The 18,280-nt window shown below is 37.5% G+C and overlaps 1 protein-coding gene across 1 annotated transcript; it reads left to right on the forward strand.

Annotated features, from left to right (window-relative positions):
* Nucleotides 1–1,470: 1,470 nt before the first annotated feature.
* On the forward strand, nucleotides 1,471–18,017 carry LOC139970758 (delta(14)-sterol reductase TM7SF2-like). The gene is made up of 12 exons (XM_071976720.1): nucleotides 1,471–1,618; nucleotides 6,404–6,564; nucleotides 7,193–7,429; nucleotides 8,366–8,531; nucleotides 9,357–9,553; nucleotides 10,024–10,078; nucleotides 10,284–10,478; nucleotides 10,963–11,066; nucleotides 12,186–12,477; nucleotides 12,964–13,044; nucleotides 13,838–13,960; nucleotides 14,747–18,017. The coding sequence occupies exons 2-12, from the start codon at nucleotides 6,412–6,414 to the stop codon at nucleotides 14,905–14,907; spliced, it is 1,764 nt and encodes a 587-aa protein (XP_071832821.1). The 5' UTR covers nucleotides 1,471–1,618; nucleotides 6,404–6,411; the 3' UTR covers nucleotides 14,908–18,017.
* Nucleotides 18,018–18,280: the final 263 nt, after the last annotated feature.

Below are 18,280 nucleotides of genomic sequence, written 5' to 3' on the forward strand. Positions count from 1 at the left end.
CTCACGTCATGACATCTGAAAAGAAGACGTATATGAGAGAGAATGGGAGAGAAAATGAGGAGGGACACCCTCCCTGTTGCTATGGTACATATACTGTGGTCTATAAATTTAGTTTCGTATAAATAATTTTAGGTCAAAAAATACCTATCAGTCTGTTGAGGTGAGGCACTCCCCCCCCCTTGTAGGAATTGTACATAAACACAGCCCCACGATGATCACAATATGATGTGTTTCTTCCCTAACACTTTGTATTTCATGGGGCAGATCTTAACTTTTTTTTACAGAGGGAGGGGAACGCGTTGATTTGACCATCTAATGTCATGTACAATAGTATTGAATATGTTTTAGCTACGCTGTACCACTGTTTATCTTTCTTTGTTCTTCTTCACCTACGTTTAATCAGTGCATGGCGTATCCAAAGGGCCAAGGGAAGGTAGAGAGGTGATCCGATGTTCCCTAACAGAAAATTTTCGGGAAGAAACGGATACGGCAAAATAAATTTATAAAGAATACTAAATAGCAGGGTGTACAGAAGATCGATTTGGAGATTGATAAGCATATTTGAGACCGACTGCACAGTTTCTGAGATTTCTTGTTTATAGCTAGTAGTACTTCTGTACTTTTTCCAATATCACCACGGCACCACCCCACATGGTTGCCATACTTCGTCAGACGAAATGGAGACAAAGTGCTATAGTTGGAACGGGAAGCATGGGCGTCCGCAAGAGAGAGCCGGGGACTCATTATCCCATTGACAGTGCCATTCCCAAGTGCAAGAAAGAATGAAATATCTCAAAAAGGTGCTTCAAAATCACTATCACAGAATCATATATCTAAAGGTGAAAATGTCTCAGCTGAATTCCGCAGGACCCCATCAGGATTGATCTTGGAATACATTACAAAAAACTTCATTCGATCCTCCCTCTGATATGTAGCACATAATGTGAGGTGGTGATATTGGAAAAGTACAAATAGCTAAGTTTACTCGGTCGGGGTGGGGTGGCATGGATTCCGGGATGCTCGGCCGCCCAACTCAGTTTCTAATGTACTGTAAATATATTCATATAGCGCACGATGCATCTGTGCGCTTTACAGACGATCAAAAGCAAATTTAATTCCACTTTATTGCTTCTATCGATGGCTCACGCAGTCATATTTATCAACTTCAGATTTTCCAGTAAGTGTTTACAAACAGACGTAAGTGTTTGCTTTTAGCCTTAGGGAGCAACTCGAGTAACTCTACGTAAGTAACTGAAGAAAAAAAAAAACAGTTTCCCTCTATTGTGTTGTGCGTCATTTACGTAATGCCCCCCTATCTTCATCTTTCCGAGGTACTTCTTTCTTTCAAAGTTATCGGAAAGCACGAAATAATTTATGTGCTTACTCAGTGTACCGCTTTCGTTCGACCAATAAGATGTATCCGTTGGGACAACTACCATTATTTGACCAATCAAAGACAACCGTTTTAAGAGGCTTTATACGAATTACTTTTGAAAGCTACGCGGTAGGCTTATATGCATACTGTAGTAACGAGTAGTGCTTATGCAGAACAAAGATTGTATGTTCAGTGACTTTTCGTAAAAATAACAATTTAGCCTATATCTCGGCAGAGAATTTGGTAAGATTTTTCTGTGATAACGAATCGCTGTCTGCGATCATTTTGTCATCGTATTATCAAAATGGCCCTTTGTAATTGTACGATTATGTCCCCGCAAAGATGAAGTTGTTGACCGTTACTGGTTTCTGTTTAACAACTGCCGAGCTTACTGTGTTAGGCTAGACTACCGGCTGTAACACAGGCCTAGTATCATTAGGGACCTTGGCTTACCGCTTAGTATTATGAACTTAGGCTAGTTGTTACTGCACAAAAACTGTAGTAGAATTTGATAAAGTGGAGATAAGCCTCACTTTGTAGGTGAGGCATAAGTAGCAAAGTATCATGGTAAATACTCAACATTGAGGCCATTAGTCATGCCCTAGGCCTAGGCTAATTGGATAATGGTGAAGACGATTGTGCTAATTTTTCTCAACTGTTAATGATATCAAGAACTACTCTCATTTTGCAATATGATTTCATTGATGTGTTGACCAAAATCTGACATAAGTAGAGAGAATTGTACTTGTAAAGGTCGGGAGTCAAACTGCACAAAGCAAGGAAAATTTTTATAATTTTGTGAATGCGTCAAAAATTACTGTATAAATTTGCAAAATGGCTGAAATAATCCACAAAATTGATGATTCTTAGTCTTAGTTTCACTATGGAATTTTGGCTGTTTGAAGTCTTAAGCCTAGAAGATTAAAATTGCAAAGTGGTTACAATTTGACTAACTAACACAACTAAGTACACAGTGTCTATCAGTATCAGCGCAGCTACAGTACATAAGTATAGGCCTATCACAGTACACAAAATTTCTGTATTCTACCATACAAGCCTATAGGAGAGGGGGAGGGGCTACATTGAGTAGCTTCACAGAATAACAAAGGCAGATATCAAAGACTATTTATATTATTCAGTAACCTTGAAAACTCTAATACTCAATTTTTTTTTATGTCAACCGCTTCCTGTCTGACTGAATATGCTTGCTTTGAAAATTGGCTTCTAAGGCCTGACCACAATGCACAGTAAGCTGCCATTGGCATTGATGTGATAGGCCTAGGGTCAAGTCAAGAGATCTGGGACAGTCAGAGAGTGTTTGTACTGTTACTAGGCCTAGTAGCATTAAATCTTGTTTCGAATGTTTGAAACAAAAATCGTAGCCTTAATGCGTCAGTTGGACAAAAGCAGTGTGTCTACTGTGTGGTAGTGCTGATAGTCGTAATCAATTAGTCGCGATTACACCTCAAAACCCAAGTTGCCATTACTCGACTACAAGCTAGCACTACGTATAATCTGCTTTTGAAAAAATAGCCTACTGTAAGCTATTAAAAACAACAGTAAAGCAGTTTGTCAGCAAATATCGCAATTAGTATACAGGTTCTCACAATGCGGTATTAGCACTGTGCTGTATTAAAAATTGGTAAGCATCTGCTCCAGTTAGATTCATGCATTTGCTTGTCAGTAATACGCTTGTTCTGAAGTGCAACATGTTAGATTAATTCAAAAGTTTTTTAATTACTATGGATGATTTTAAGAACGTAGATTGAAATTTGTTCACAGGTTTTGCTTGGAAGATGATTTATCATTGTTTAAACACCACACGTTAAGACATGAACGAACAAATAAAGATAGAGCACCATGGAGAAAGATTTGTTTTGACTATTTCTGCAATGTAAAATGACCGTGATGAGGTCATATCTGTAATCGATAAATCGCGAGAAGAGCTATGAGATTAATCGACTATGTACAAAAGAAACAGACTATCAGCACTATTGTCCCGTAAGTTACACCTGCGCAAAAAATCAAAGTCAGGCCAGATCAAAATATATCATAAATACCTCATTTTGCAGAAACATGTTGATTTTTTTTTGCATATAACTTTGTGTATAACTAACTATATACCAAAATATAGTTGTAAAAGGCGTTTGGCAACAGGCCAATCTTTAGTACCACACTACCATTTGATTGGGAGTTCCTGGATGAAAATATTATATATATTTACCAGTACTCATATGTTTTGCAAATTGCTAAAAATGCCGCCAACATACAGTACTTGTATTTAGCAGTATTCTGCACAGAATCATGTATCCTCAGTTTTAAACTTAATTATTGTTAGTTCTATTTCCTTTGAAAGTTTAATACATGTATGCTAAGTTCCCTAATAAAAATAACTTTGTTCTAGCATAAGATTTTGCTTTAAATTGTACAATTTATTTCAACTTTTGTGACGGTCATGGAACTCCCACATCTGTCCGAGATCTCACAAACAAGGTTGAATACATTCTGCAATGTCAGTTAATGCCTACACATGCAGTGTCATGCACTTTTCAAATTGAAATTTCTCTACCACAAGTATGAAGTACATAAAAGGTGTTACTAAATTTATGAGCGGGTTAAGATAAGAGGATAACCTAACCAAGATAGAAATTATTCCTGATTACTTCCATACCCAGCTAAAACTCCAGACATTCACATTGCCCTAGGCTAGAACTTTGCAATGTTTTCCAGATTATAGTGTTATCTGACTAGGCCCAAGTAGATGCCTAAACAAGATGATCCTCCCAGGTGAGGCAAGTCACCAAGAGATTTACTTGGATCAACTTAAGGTGGCAAGGCCTATCATTCTTGTATTTGTTCAGTGTTTAATGACTTGTCAAACCACTAACTGTTGGTGGTATTAATTAATGATGGTGATTAATTAGTATATATGAAGGCTAATGACAAAACTAAACAAGCATTTGAAAACTGACTTTGATACAATGCAACACACTTTACTTGCTATGTACAAAGTAATATGAAGTCTAATGACAAAACTAACAAGTATTTACAAACCGACTGTGATACAATGTAACACACTTTATTTGCTCTGTACAAAGAACTATGTAGTCTAATGACAAAACTAACAAGCATTTGCAAACCGACTGTTATACAATGTAACACACTTTATTTGCTCTGTACAAAGAACTATGTAGTCTAATGACAAAACTAACAAGCATTTGCAATCCGACTGTTATACAATGTAACACACTTTACTCGCTATGTACAAAGTAATAAATGTAGTCTAATGACAGAACTAAACAAGCATATGCAAACCGACTGTTATACAATGTAACACACTTTACTTGCTCTGTACAAAGTAATATGTAGTCTAATGACAGAACTAAACAAGCATTTGCAAACCAACTGTGATACAATGTAGCACACTTTATTTGCTTTGTACAAAGAAATATGTAGTTTAATGACAAAACTAAACAAGCATTTGCAAACTGACTGTGATACAATGTAACACACTTTACTTGCTCGGTACAAAGTAATATGTAGTCTAATGACAGAACTAAACAAGCATTTGCAAACCAACTGTGATACAATGTAGCACACTTTATTTGCTTTTTCAAAGAAATATGTAGTTTAATGACAAAACTAAACAAGCATTTGCAAACTGACTGTGATACAATGTAACACACTTTACTTGCTCGGTACAAAGTAATATGTAGTCTAATGACAGAACTAAACAAGCATTTGCAAACCAACTGTGATACAATGTAGCACACTTTACTAATACTTGCTGTGTAGTGTGTACAAAGTAATATGTAGTCTTATGTAATATGTAGTACAAAGTAATATGACAGAACTGAACAAGCATTTGAAAACCGACTGTGATACAATGTAACAAACTTTACTTGCTGTTTACAAAGTAATATGTAGTTTAATGACAGAACTAAACAAGCATTTGCAAACTGACTGTGATACACTGTAACACACTAATACTTGCTGTGTACAAAGTAATATAGTCTTGTAATGACAGAACTAAACAAGCATTTGCAAACCGATACAATGTAACACACTTTACTTGCTTTGTTCAGGGGCGAGTAATTTCTTTGAGTTTGTGTCTTCAAAAATTTCATTGAAACGGCATGGTGACATTTTGTGTATGACTAGCACTGAGTGTACATTTGTTCACACCTGCATTTTGAGTAAGTATTTTGCAAGTAAACCATTGCAAAGAAAGGCTGGACAAAGGAGTGAAAACTTTTTTCTTTTTTTTTTCTCATAGCTCCTATTTTTTATTTTTATTTTATTTGGGGAAGAAATTTGTCTTACACTGTGTGATTAATGCCCAGAAATGGTAATCCAGATCTTCTGGATTGGTTTCATTTTGCTCGAGTTCTTAATGGAATGCAGAGTACACTAGTGCAGCTGCCTTTAAAAGGAAACTACAGTAGGATGTTTTGTAAATTTTACCAAAGTTCTTCATAGTTTACCTATAATCTGCCATTCAGTACCTTGGTTTCTATGCCTAGATTGATGCCTTTGTAAACTTTTCAGGTTGTTCCATTATTTGGTCTCTTTACCCAATCATCTCTCTATTGGGAATCTTCACTTCAAATTGAGCTTCTCTTTTGTAAGTTATCTTGAGAGTTGTGTTTGCTATACTCACTTTGCATAAGTTGATAAGAATCCTGCAGCTACAGTAAGATGGAAGCAACAGGTCGGTCCTCTCTCCTCTGCCTTGTTTACTCAACCGTTTTGTGGTATAGATAAGGTTCTCCATTCTGGAACCCATTTCAAGCTCAGTTGAGAGAACACAATAGAGTGCAAGATCAAGTATTCTCTCCATGAATGACTGACCACTGGGGTGTGTTTCTTAATCTTAGGAGCACCAGGTCTGTCTCTCTCACTCACTCACAGTGTGATACCAGTGTTTGGCCTTATGTGTGTTTTTACTGTCAACAATTACTTACAAGTCAAAACTGATTCCACTATTCATAACATTTGATATGTTTGTCACTGATTTATCCCCTGTAGCCTGGAACATGAAAGGGTTCAATGTAGGTGAGCAAGTGAGGGCCAAATGGCCCGGAAGCCGTCTGTGGTACAAGGCTACGATTTTGGAAGAACTCAGCGATGGCTTCAAAGTCAAGTTTGAAGATGGAACTGAGGACGAACTGGATTTCAACGATGTAGCTGTGAGTATTCTGTTCAATACAGAGAAATGTTGTCTCCGATTATTTAGTACTATAGTCCCTGTTGTACAAAGCTTGAAAGCTGTATCTTCATCTTTGCAATTGGAATCTAGCAATTTATCGGTATTGTATAGCATTTTGAGATGCGATACTAGATAAATTATTCCCCGGTGTCTTAAATGACTTCAAGATACTTGAGCTCCATATTGATAAATGGGTTCTCCTTCCTCATCGTATTTGAAGAAAACCAGGAAAATTATATCAGTTAAGTTGGGAGAGAACATGAATTTGCTTGATATCTAAAAAAATTACCCTTCTAATGTAACTTAATGCATCGGATGCAGGCCTCGGAATTTCCAGTGAATTTAAATTGCAGTTTGCCAGTTAAAAAAAAAAAGGCATTCACATTTTTCTGTCAGTGCAAAATTAATATTGCTTCTGTATTAATTCAAGGAAGGAAGCTTACTTATCAACTTGAGTTTAGCCAATGGATTTATCATGGACTGGCATATTTTTTTGGGCAAGCGGCTACAACTGTGAAATTCTAATCCTGGGTTGTACCAAATGTAGCCAGTAGCCTTAAAGCAAAAGATTGTGTCAATTTTGAGATATGATATATGTCACATTACAGCACGAAGCTCGCTTCAAGCGCAGATCGAGATCTCGTTCAAAGTCACCGAGCAGGAGGCGGAGCCGCTCGCGGTCGCGGTCGCCAGCGAGGTCGCCGGCGAGAACCACACGGAAGAAGACACCGGCACGGTCTCAAACTAAAAAGACTGTGACGCAGAGAGTCGTTACGAAGAAACCAGAGGAAACCCCTGCTGAGCCTAGTCAGGTGAAATCTTTACCCAGGAGGTTGCTCACCCCAGTAAGTTCACAAAGTAGGATTAATATTCGGCATAACTTTTTTTTCAAATAGGGCTGTGAATGAGTGGATGGGTTTGCCTGAGAAAGTCGTACTTGCAAGTACTGTGAATAGGTTTAAGAATGCTTTGGACAAGCACTTTAAAGCATTGTAATCCGTTCTGAGTGTTTGTGTCTTCAGTTTCTTTTTTCTCTCCTATAGGGTTCTTGATGGGGACTTGAGTGTGCCTCCTGATCCTTTTTTTCTACTAAACTAAACTAATGAAATAGTCCCGATTCTGATTGCAATGGCATGATGTTTGATCAATCCGCTTATATTGAGGTTGATGTTGAAAACAGCAAAGGGTCAATAGCATTGGATTCATACTAATTATTTAGTTAAAGTGTCTTGGAATCATAAGCATATACTGTATAATAAATCAAATTAAGTAATTACTTATCCAAGCCCCCCCTCCCCCCTCGTAACCCTCTCAGATGATACCAGAGGGGGGGAATTAACGTATTTGCGTATTACCAAGTTCTCACGTTATATTAATACCAGTCCTGTTTAAGACAGATATCGTTGCTGTGGTTTCCGAGGACAAAAGTCCCATATATGAGTTTCATAGAGAAATGGTTTAATTGTAAGAGAGGAAAAAAGGCTGCATTTGGCACAATTTGCCAACTTTGCCTATAGAAATGAATTTTGATTTTCAATACCAATGTGATCATCATCACACTAGTGTCATAACAGAAAATATCTGACATGGTTATTTATTTTTCGAACAAGGTTTTGACACATTTATGTGCAACTAAAAATGTGTCTCGACATTTCTGGAATCTCATTTCAGTACTGATACATGTAATTACTTGTATCCCCTCTCCCAACTCGCTCCCGACTCCCCCCCCCCACCCCCTCCATGTAAGGTTTAATGGTGTAACTCACACTTCTCACTCATAGACAGTAACTCAGACAAGAACACAGACCAAATCGACAGAGGAGCATCGTACTTACACCACCAGGTCAGCGACAAGGTCTGGTCAACAAACCCTGGAACCACCAACTGACATTCATCAGCGCTCCACAGTACCAAAGACAAAATACTATGAGTTTGGTGGACCCATTGGTGAGTGTAAACAAAATCAGAGATTTTGAAATTGACAAAATTTCTTGGTCCTCCTGAACCTTTTAAATTGTTGTTGAAAACCAAATTTGATTACCCACTTGTAATAGGATATCTCAACAAAACAGATGGACAATGGTGTGGGAGAACTTTCCGATCTGTTCCATAACGATATAATGAATTCCAGTGAGTAGATCCTGAAGGTGAAGGCTTGCAGCCTGCAGACTGGCTACCAAATTGAACTGTGGCCTGCAAGATCAGTATTGTAACCCCCCCCCCCCCCCCATGACCCCATCACACTTCCCATGGTCTGGTGCTTACAGTTGCAATTTAGCATAACTAATTTATTATTGGTAATATTATTATTATTTTCATTTAATTTCTCTCATGCGTTTCTATTTCTTTAAACACGGTCATAACACAAAGTACACCTACCTGTAAAAAGGAACTTAATTATTTTCTAACCTCAGCAAGTGTCCATCTCTGATACTGCACAATTCAGCTATTGAATAGTTCTTTTGAAAGTAAGAAATATGCATGCTCACTTGTTTATGTCACTAACTGTTTAATTCAATATATAATTCATGTACAAGTGTTTTATCATGCCATCTAACGGAAGAAAGTAACAGACTAAATTTTGCAGACATCATCCATATTTATCGTAATTTTGTTACGTACATCGTAACTATTGTACCATGATTTTAAAGGTTGTTGCTAATCTTCTGTGTAAGAGAGAGAAAGTAGTATATTGCGAGTAAAATGGACTGTCAACCACCTAAATACATCAGGTGTTGTTATTGTTCTTGTTGTTGTTGTTGTCTATTCCAGGTGTTGTCTTAATGATGTTTCTACTTCCTCTGGTGGTTTACTATCTGTACTTTGCCTGCAACAAGGGCGGTTGCCAGTTTGATTTGTACCCTAGCTGCGAAGGAGATTGGAAGAAATACTTTGATGTGGAGGCATTCCTTCTGGTCATTGGATGGATAGTCTTCCAGGTTTTGATTTACTTCATTCCGGTCGGAAGGGTGAGTACCACTCACGGATAAGTTTAAAGTTGCACGAAGAGATCTTGAAGCGTCTACGCTTTAGTCAGTCTATACGTGTGTGCGACAAGCATTATTGGGAAATTCTGCTTGAGTACGAGATTTTTAATAACTAGGTTTGAGGCAGGTCCTTCCAAATTTCCATAACTGTCAAACAAACCTTAAGCGCTTCGAAAAGGGGATTACAACAAACTTTCGTGAACAGTCACAAGCCCCCTTTGCACCTATATAATAATAGTAATAATAAACACATATGTAGCGCTGGTATCGGACAGGACTCGCTCGTGGCGCTCTGCAAAGTAATGACCATCATCGGTGTACCATATCTGTGTTGCCCACATGGCACCTATTTGCAAAGGGAACTTATATTTATTCAATTTATTGTTGCTATTTGCCTCTTGGGTTGAGAATATTTATTTATCCTATCTTTTGTATCGCTTCTCTCTATACAGATCGTTCAAGGTTTGCCGTTGAGAAGTGGCAAGCGCTTGAAATATTACGTAAATGGTGAGTCGTTTTGACCGTATCTCATTCAACGGCAGTAACCTTGTGTAAGAGCCCTGTTGTCCGTGTGCACTTGAAGTTCGGAGCAGTTGAATTTGTCAATGATCTATTTAACCTGTAGCACTGTGTCGTGAGATCACTTTAATAGTGACAATCATCAGCCAGAATATCTGTCAGTGATGTTGTTTTTTTTCTCTTCCGTTTTCAGCATTTTATGCACTGGTGTTGAGTTTGTTGTTCTTTGGCCTTTTGGTCTATTACGAGATGCCGTTCGACGTAGTGATCAAGAAGTACCTAGCCGTCATCACCACTTGCATGGTGCTCTCCATCGTTATGTCCATCGCGCTCTACGTCAAGGCCAAGCGGGCTCCATCTTCAGAACTGGCACCATCAGGAAACTCTGGTAAGCAATCTCATAACTGTACTCTGGTTGATCCAAATTAACTCTGTTGAATTGCCAATCGTATTTCTGATACTTACCAGGTTTGTTTTCAGGTTAATTCAGGTTTTAATTCAGGTTTAATTTATTAACATAAATTTAAATTAAAAAATATAAATAAATAAAAAAAGGTTTGTCTAGAAAAGGTCATTGATTCCCCGTTGCTTAAAGTGATTCTGTGCATTTTGAAATACATGAAACTTCATTTTCAAAACGTGGAACAATCTTGGCAGAAGCCTGCAAGGGCTTTAATGGATTACATCATCTTGTCAGGATGTCTTCCAATTTCTATTGTACTCTGTCATCTCTTGAGTTTAAAAGGATAAAACATTTGTGATTTACACAGACAAGTGTGATGGTAATTATGGTCCTTGTGTTTTAACAAGGAAGTCAGAATTGTGATGGTAATGTATGAAATCCATATTGCTTATGATTTTTACCAAAACAGGTAATTTCTTCTACGACTTCTTCATGGGTCATGAGCTCAATCCTCGAATCGGCATGTTGGACTTGAAGTATTTCTGTGAACTTCGTCCTGGAATGATTGGCTGGGTAAGACTTTGCCTTACTATGTAGTCCGGATACTGATAAGGTGCGGGCTCCTGGGGTGATCTGGCTGGTTTTCATAACTATTAGTGCAGTCTGGGTTAACTTTGAAGCATTTGTTAAAGGTTTTGCTAAACATTCCCTATAGGCATGTTTATTATGGCTATGGGAAACCATGAATTTTAGTTCAGTGGCCAAAAGTGTTGAATATTAATTCATCCCGATGTAGTCACCCATTTTATTGTGCTTCACTTAAACAAGAGGAAATTTGTCAGGTATGGTCATAAGTTGTTTTAAAAAGGGTAGTGTTTTGAGTTTCAGTGTGAAAGGTTTTAAACTGTAGAGTGCAATTTCTTCATTGTTTGGAAGAATTGGTACCAGATGAAAGTAATGAGATGGGTGATATGATTTCAAGAGCATAGGTTACCTTCCCTTAGTAATTTAGCGGTGCAAATAATTGATATGACATCCCTTGGTTTGCATGACAGCGAAAAAATACTGTCTGTATCGAATATCTTGTTATATTGTTATTTTCATTTAATATGTGTATGAGGAGGATTGGTGTCAATGCTCATATTGTTAGCATGTGGGGGGGGGGGGAAGGAAGTGAGCAATGGTTCTGTTCTTGTGAGTTGTAAACTTTTGACATCTTGAAAACTTATAGGACTTCTTTCAATACTTCATATAAGAGTAGTAGGAAACATACAAGGCATGACATGGGTTACCGTTCTACTTGAAGATGGTTATTTGTTTTGTTCATCCTCTTAGCACCATAATAATAATAAGTAATATTTATATAGCGCATAATTAGCATAGCTGCTCAAAGCGCTTTACAAATGTAAAACCTAAAAACAAATAGTAACAAAAACCAAAATATTAAATATATAGAACCAATAAAGCAAAAAATGTAAAAGCAACAATATAAAAAACACCCGTACTAAACGATACTAAAGTAATAAAAAAAAATTAAATTTAAAAAAAAAGCCCAAAACGCAATAGTCCAAAACAAATTCAGAAGTACGTAAATAGTAAAACAGATTAAATCGTAGTCAATGTCTTTGGTGATCTAGTCTGGGTAGTCGATATCTTTGCAAACAATCATTCCTTCCTCTCTTTCTCTTACAGATCATAATAGACCACATCTTCTTGTTCTCTGTGTGGAAGGATTTCCCCCAGAATCCCCCCTTACCACTCCTGTTATTGACCATCTTCCACACTCTGTACGTGGCCGACGCGCTGTGGTTTGAAGCTGCTATCCTCTCCACCATGGACATCATCACCGAGGGCTTTGGTTTCATGCTGGCCTTTGGCGATCTAGTCTGGGTACCGTTTGTCTTTACCGTCCAGGCTAGGTACCTCTTCTTGTACCCCCTAGAGATATCAAACATCGTTCTGGGTATCGTGGTGGCTATGAATCGTGAGTACTTGTGTTAACCTTCTTTGCATATTAGATTAGGGTCTGATGGCCACATGAGATAGTTACAGAGGGGATTTGTTTGCATAGTTTCTTGATGGTATGGGAGAGACAGTTTTAGGTGCAGGCAAGAACCCTTTTGGAAATGGCTCGAGGCAGAGCAAGAATTTGACAAAGTAGGGAGATCTGGGGTTCTCACCCAGAACCAAACAAATCAAATGGTCATTCTGAGGCATATTTTAGGCTATTAATTTGGTCTTTTATTAGTTATAAATGCAATGTCAAAATCATCCCCTGGCTGAATTTTGTCTCAACTGAAGGCTAAAGGAGTGTCTCTTGTATCATTTCACTTTACATTTTGCTTTTAGCTTGATCATGCTTGTCCTACTCCCCCAACCCCCGCCCCCCCCCCCCTTTACAGTTGGCATCATAATTACATGATAATAAATTAATGCACTACTGATTTTTTCTTCTTTCTTTGTGTCATAGTGTTGGGCTACTACATATTCAGATCTGCAAACGGCGAAAAGAATCTGCTCAGAAGAAATCCGAACAGTCCCGATATCGCACGTAAGTACAGCAGTGCTAAACGATAATAGAAAATTACCGTCATGCAATCTTTGCTACTATGTCTAACATAAAAAGTCATGGAAAATTTGAAGCCAAAAAAAGTCATGCTCAATATCAAGGGAAAGAGTTTGAGCGGACTGCACTGAGTCATTGAAAAGTCATGCAGTTATCCATTATGAGTAGCTGATCTTCAGAGTTCAGACTAATATAAATGTCAGCATGGCTGATATCTCTAAAGTCAATAAATGTAATGAGTTGTTCGTTAAAAGTCATACTATAGGTAAGAGTCAGTCTTTATAGAACAGGAAACAATGTCAGTCAATCTATGTTTAGACTTTGTCTGACGACTAGCTGATGTTCAGACTAATACAGAAGTCAGCATGACCGACATCTATAAAGTCAATCAAATGTAATGAGTTGGTCACTGAATGTCATACTATGTGCAACTGTGTATACTGCATCTTGAATAGACTATATCTGTTAGATATACGTAATTTATGTTAAATGTTTGGAATGCTCCTTGGACACAAATTTGATATCTTTTACACAATGCCTCATTGTTGTACATCTCAAAGACCGTCAGTCTGTATTCTATCGGTATTAGGTGGTAAGTAAAATAGCTCTACTCTCTCACGGATGACTGGCTGACTTACAACACCATTTGATCTTGAAAAAGATTATATTGCTTTGCCATTGTCCTTTTTACTTTTTTTAATCACTTTATAACATTTCTAAAAAAAATTCACTGGGGGAGAGAACAAAAATTTTATTTTGATGTATACCCTACCATCAGATTTGGAGACCATCAGCACATCATCAGGCAAGAAACTCCTCGTCTCTGGTTGGTGGGGATTCGTGCGCCGACCAAACTACCTCGGAGACATCATCATGGCATTCTCCTGGGCGTTGCTCTGTGGTAAGCCTAAGCTTTGAGTGAATTCGTTTAAAGAGTCAGAGAATAATTCATCCGGTATCGCATCCCAAATTGCTATGCAAAATGGGCAAAGTTTGCTATCCAAAGTGCAAAGATGTATAGCAGGTTTTTTGTACACCTGAACCATAGCAATTGACAAGAGAAAGTACAGTGCCTTCCAAACTGCTGCAGAAAATTTGAACACTAAATTAATCCCTGTTAGAGGATTTGCTAACGTTGCTTAAGATGTTTGTACTGTTTCAGAGTCCTGGATGGTTTAAATGATCTCCTAGGGGTCCTGTGTATTACTCAGTGAACAAACCCTCACGGATAGTATGTCGGTCTTGCAAACTATAACTATTGAGCAAAAATTATGAATATAAAGTTAGCAACAACGGGGTGAATGACATCTTAATGCACAGAATGGGGGGGGGTGGGAGGGGAGCAGGGGACTTGTCAAATTTCTATCTTACGGTGGTGTTTTCTTCTAAATTTATGCCTATTCCAGAAATCTACCCATTTTCATGAGTTAAAGATTTTTTTTCTGTATCCAAGCGACGTCATTGCAGGTAAAATGAAAGAAGAATTTGTTTGTAATTTTGATGACGATGACATTGTTTGTATACAAACCTATCAATCAAGTTCACATCTTTTTCATGTACGCCAGCATTGTTGATGATGAAATGGTTGTTTTAATCAAACTGCTCTTGGCCAGTGATTTTAAACACACACAGTGCAACTCTTTCACAGACAAAATGAGGTTTTTGTGTTGGAATGCTCTTTCCACAGGTTTTGACAGTTGCATACCGTACTTTTACCCGGTCTACCTAACGATACTGCTCATTCACCGGGAACGGAGAGATTCTCACTATTGCCGTCAGAAGTACGGGCGCGACTGGGACATCTACTGCAGCAGGGTACCTTACCGCATCATCCCATACATCTATTGAGGAGAGATGGAGCTATTTGAAGAGCACATGTGTGTTTGCTATAAGCCATTGAGGTCTTTTAAGTTGATGCAAAACATTGTGTCGTTTACTGGTTAATATCATCTCAGGTATTAGCATGTGTGTTTGATATTTTATTCTCTGATACAAAGGTGCCCCTTCTGTTCTCTTTATCTTCCTCCTTTTCCAAAAAAAAAAGAAGGAATACCTCGATCAAAGATCTGCCTTCCACTCTTTGCTGCAAATCCCAAATAAATACTAGTTACTGAAATCTGTTTAGTCTTCCAGGTCTCAAGAGAGTCTTTTAAGAAAGATAGAAGGAAAAACATGAAGCTGGCATGTCATAGTTTTGTGACCTTGTTGTCTAACGTTCGTCATTAGTCAAGATGATGATTATGCAAATTATGTCTCCTGTGCTCCTTTATCATCTGTCTACCTAAAAAATTTGAAAGGCATCTCGTTCGTCCTGCCCTCCTCGACGATGAGTCTAGATTTTCGACGGGAGGATGCGAGCGTCGGTTACGACATCTCGTCTACCTTTGAGATCACTCTCCTCGCATCTCAGCAACGAAAGGAATTTCAAATTATTCTGTCCCCTTAATATTTTGTACAGTAAGTAAGTAAATGGTGCAGCAAATGAATTTGAAAATTGTTAATAATAAGTGTGATTTGACTGTAATGAGAATCTAACCTCAGAAATACACTTTAATGAGAGCTATCCAATTCTGGAGCGACTGTTGGTGATCCCTGGTGCCCTATCCTATCCATCTTATGGTTTCTCGGTGACTGTTCCTTCGAAGCTCTGCTGGTACAAGTGAAACAGACAGAGAAATAAGAATCCCATCAACATGTGGTTTCGGTAACGGAAGTCTTCTCGTGTATAATATGTGTATTACGATATAACCGTTGTAAATAATATGGTTTTGTTTTCTTTCTTTATTACATTTTGTGGATAATAGGGGGCTATAGTTTCTTCAATTGTAAAAAAAATTTTCTGTATTCTGCTCTTAATTTTCTTCATAGGTTAGACATTAAACCAGGGCGCATGCCATCCAATCCATCATGCTATACCTCGCATAGAATATCTTGTTGCACTACAAACTGAAATGCAGCTAAATTGGCTCTCGGTTTGAAGCAATAAAAAATCATTTGTGAAATTCAATAACACATGAACCCTCAACTGAAGTATCACTTAGCATTCTGGAGAGCTCACTGACTGGAGAGTCTCACTGACTGACTTTTCACATTTTTTTTTTTTCGTCTTCTAGTTTTTTTTCTTTGGACTCCGAATAGAAATGGCAATTGCCCTTGGAAAAGATATTTCTGAAATATTTGCAACAATGTAATGTATTTCAAATTTTCATTTCATGACTTTAGTCATGCAACTGTTTCCATAGTGACAGAGACTCAATGACCATTATTGGTCTATCTAGCATTTTGTGGTAGAGTGTAGTTTGCTCATTACAACGGTGTTGGTTGTAAATTTATATGTTTATGCCTACATGCATTATAAAATGCTAGTATTTCTTTTTGCTGACCCAAAAAGGACTTAAACATATTTTTTACAGTTTTGGTCTATTGTTCATTTGACCTCTTTTACATCAATGCTATGGATTCGAGTGTAAACTAATTTGTGCATCTGTGGTATTTCATAGCAACTTCAGTACGTTGTGTAACATTCCTTGTACACCATACCGCACAATTATCCCCTTCTGCTGTTAAAGCCTTGACTATGAACTGAAATCAAATTCTGAAGGATAAATTTGTTTGGAAAGGAGTGATGGTTTCTATGTCTCTCATTTCAACAGTTCTCTGTGAGGATGTGAATCAGATTATATAATACTGTTTTAATGAGATCTACAGCCTTAAGTTTTAAGATTAACAGAGTGGGGAGTCTGCATTGCAAAAGGGGAGTCTGCATTGCATCTGCATTGCAAAACTACTAAATAAACGATATGCATTGTGTAATCATTTCTAGAGACGAATTTGAATTTAGCAAAGGACACCTCGCACTGTGTAATAACAAAGATCTATCCATATTGTGCGCTGTTGGTGGAGAACCTTTTTATGATTGGCCCTGCCCAAACTTAGACCTAAGATTGGTGAAAGTTCAGCTCTCATAGGTGGATAGGTAGATGACATAAAGATAAAAAATATGAAACTGTCGGGGTAAACCCCCGGTATGATAACCCAAGTGTCCTTATACAAACAAGAGTAGCTCTTCAACCATTTGGTTCCTAGTTTTACTCCTTTATTTGGGGGGAGGGGGGTGGTGGTGCGCGGGAGGCAGAATGCACAAACTGTTGGCTCTGGTGCCGAACAAAAGATACCATAAAGAAGGGTTGGATGCCTCAATACCTGCAATGTCAGACAGTTTTTAACCTTTTGTTATTGTAGATAAATCAACTATTTATTCAATTAATCTGTATTAATTTTGAATTCATGTCTGGTTGTTATATGATTTGTTGTTAGATAATCTGAAAAATAAGCCTTGATCGTTTTGTTCTTTCCTCTGTCCCAACTATATGACTATTCATCATTCTGTGGACTTTATACCATTTAAATGTGTTCACTGCTGATCGTTGGGTAAGGTCATTCTTGAAGAACCTCCTATCTACATTGCCATCTTTATCATATATATCCTATGTGATAGAGGTTTGGGAAATCTTTCTTTGCTGGATTTAATTTATAGAATTTCCTTCCTTGTCTTTTTATTCTTTAACTGAATTATTCTTGTGAATTGCACAATTTTGATATGTCGAGGATGTTCCTGACTTTTTGATTGTAAATATGAGTGATGATTGAGGAATGTTTCATTGTATATGAATTGTCAATTTAATTATCTCTTTCTGCGTGAAAGGAATATTAAGTGTGGCATTGTGATAATAAATAACCGCTACTTCATCAATCAAATGTGGTCAAAGCTTTCAATATTTGGATGGTTTATTTTTAAGTCTTGTTTTTTATAATCTCGCAGATTGTCATTTTCATAAATAGTATCTGTCAATGCCAATATTTTTTTCTCATTGAACAATTACATTTTAATCGTCATTTTCCTATTGTTCGTTATTTTCATACTATTCCTGCTCAGTATTTCATCAGATTGTTATTCCTCTTCAAACAATAGGTCCGTATACAGCATTGTATCAGTTGTCTTTTTTTCACATACATTCCTGTAATTAGAAATAAATTGTGGAACAAAAGAAAGAAAGAAAGAAATTGCTTGTCTTTCCCCACCCTATAACAAATATAACAGTTTAGTTCTATGTAGAGGCAGCAGGCTATTACTGTCTTGGTACATAACTATGGTCTTTTATTTGTATTTTTTTGATACTCTCACTCCGTATCGCTGTACCTGAATAAACATGGTCTCCGT

Source organism: Apostichopus japonicus, chromosome 8, assembly GCF_037975245.1.
Source record: "Apostichopus japonicus isolate 1M-3 chromosome 8, ASM3797524v1, whole genome shotgun sequence".
Classification (NCBI taxonomy): Eukaryota; Metazoa; Echinodermata; class Holothuroidea; order Aspidochirotida; family Stichopodidae; genus Apostichopus; species Apostichopus japonicus.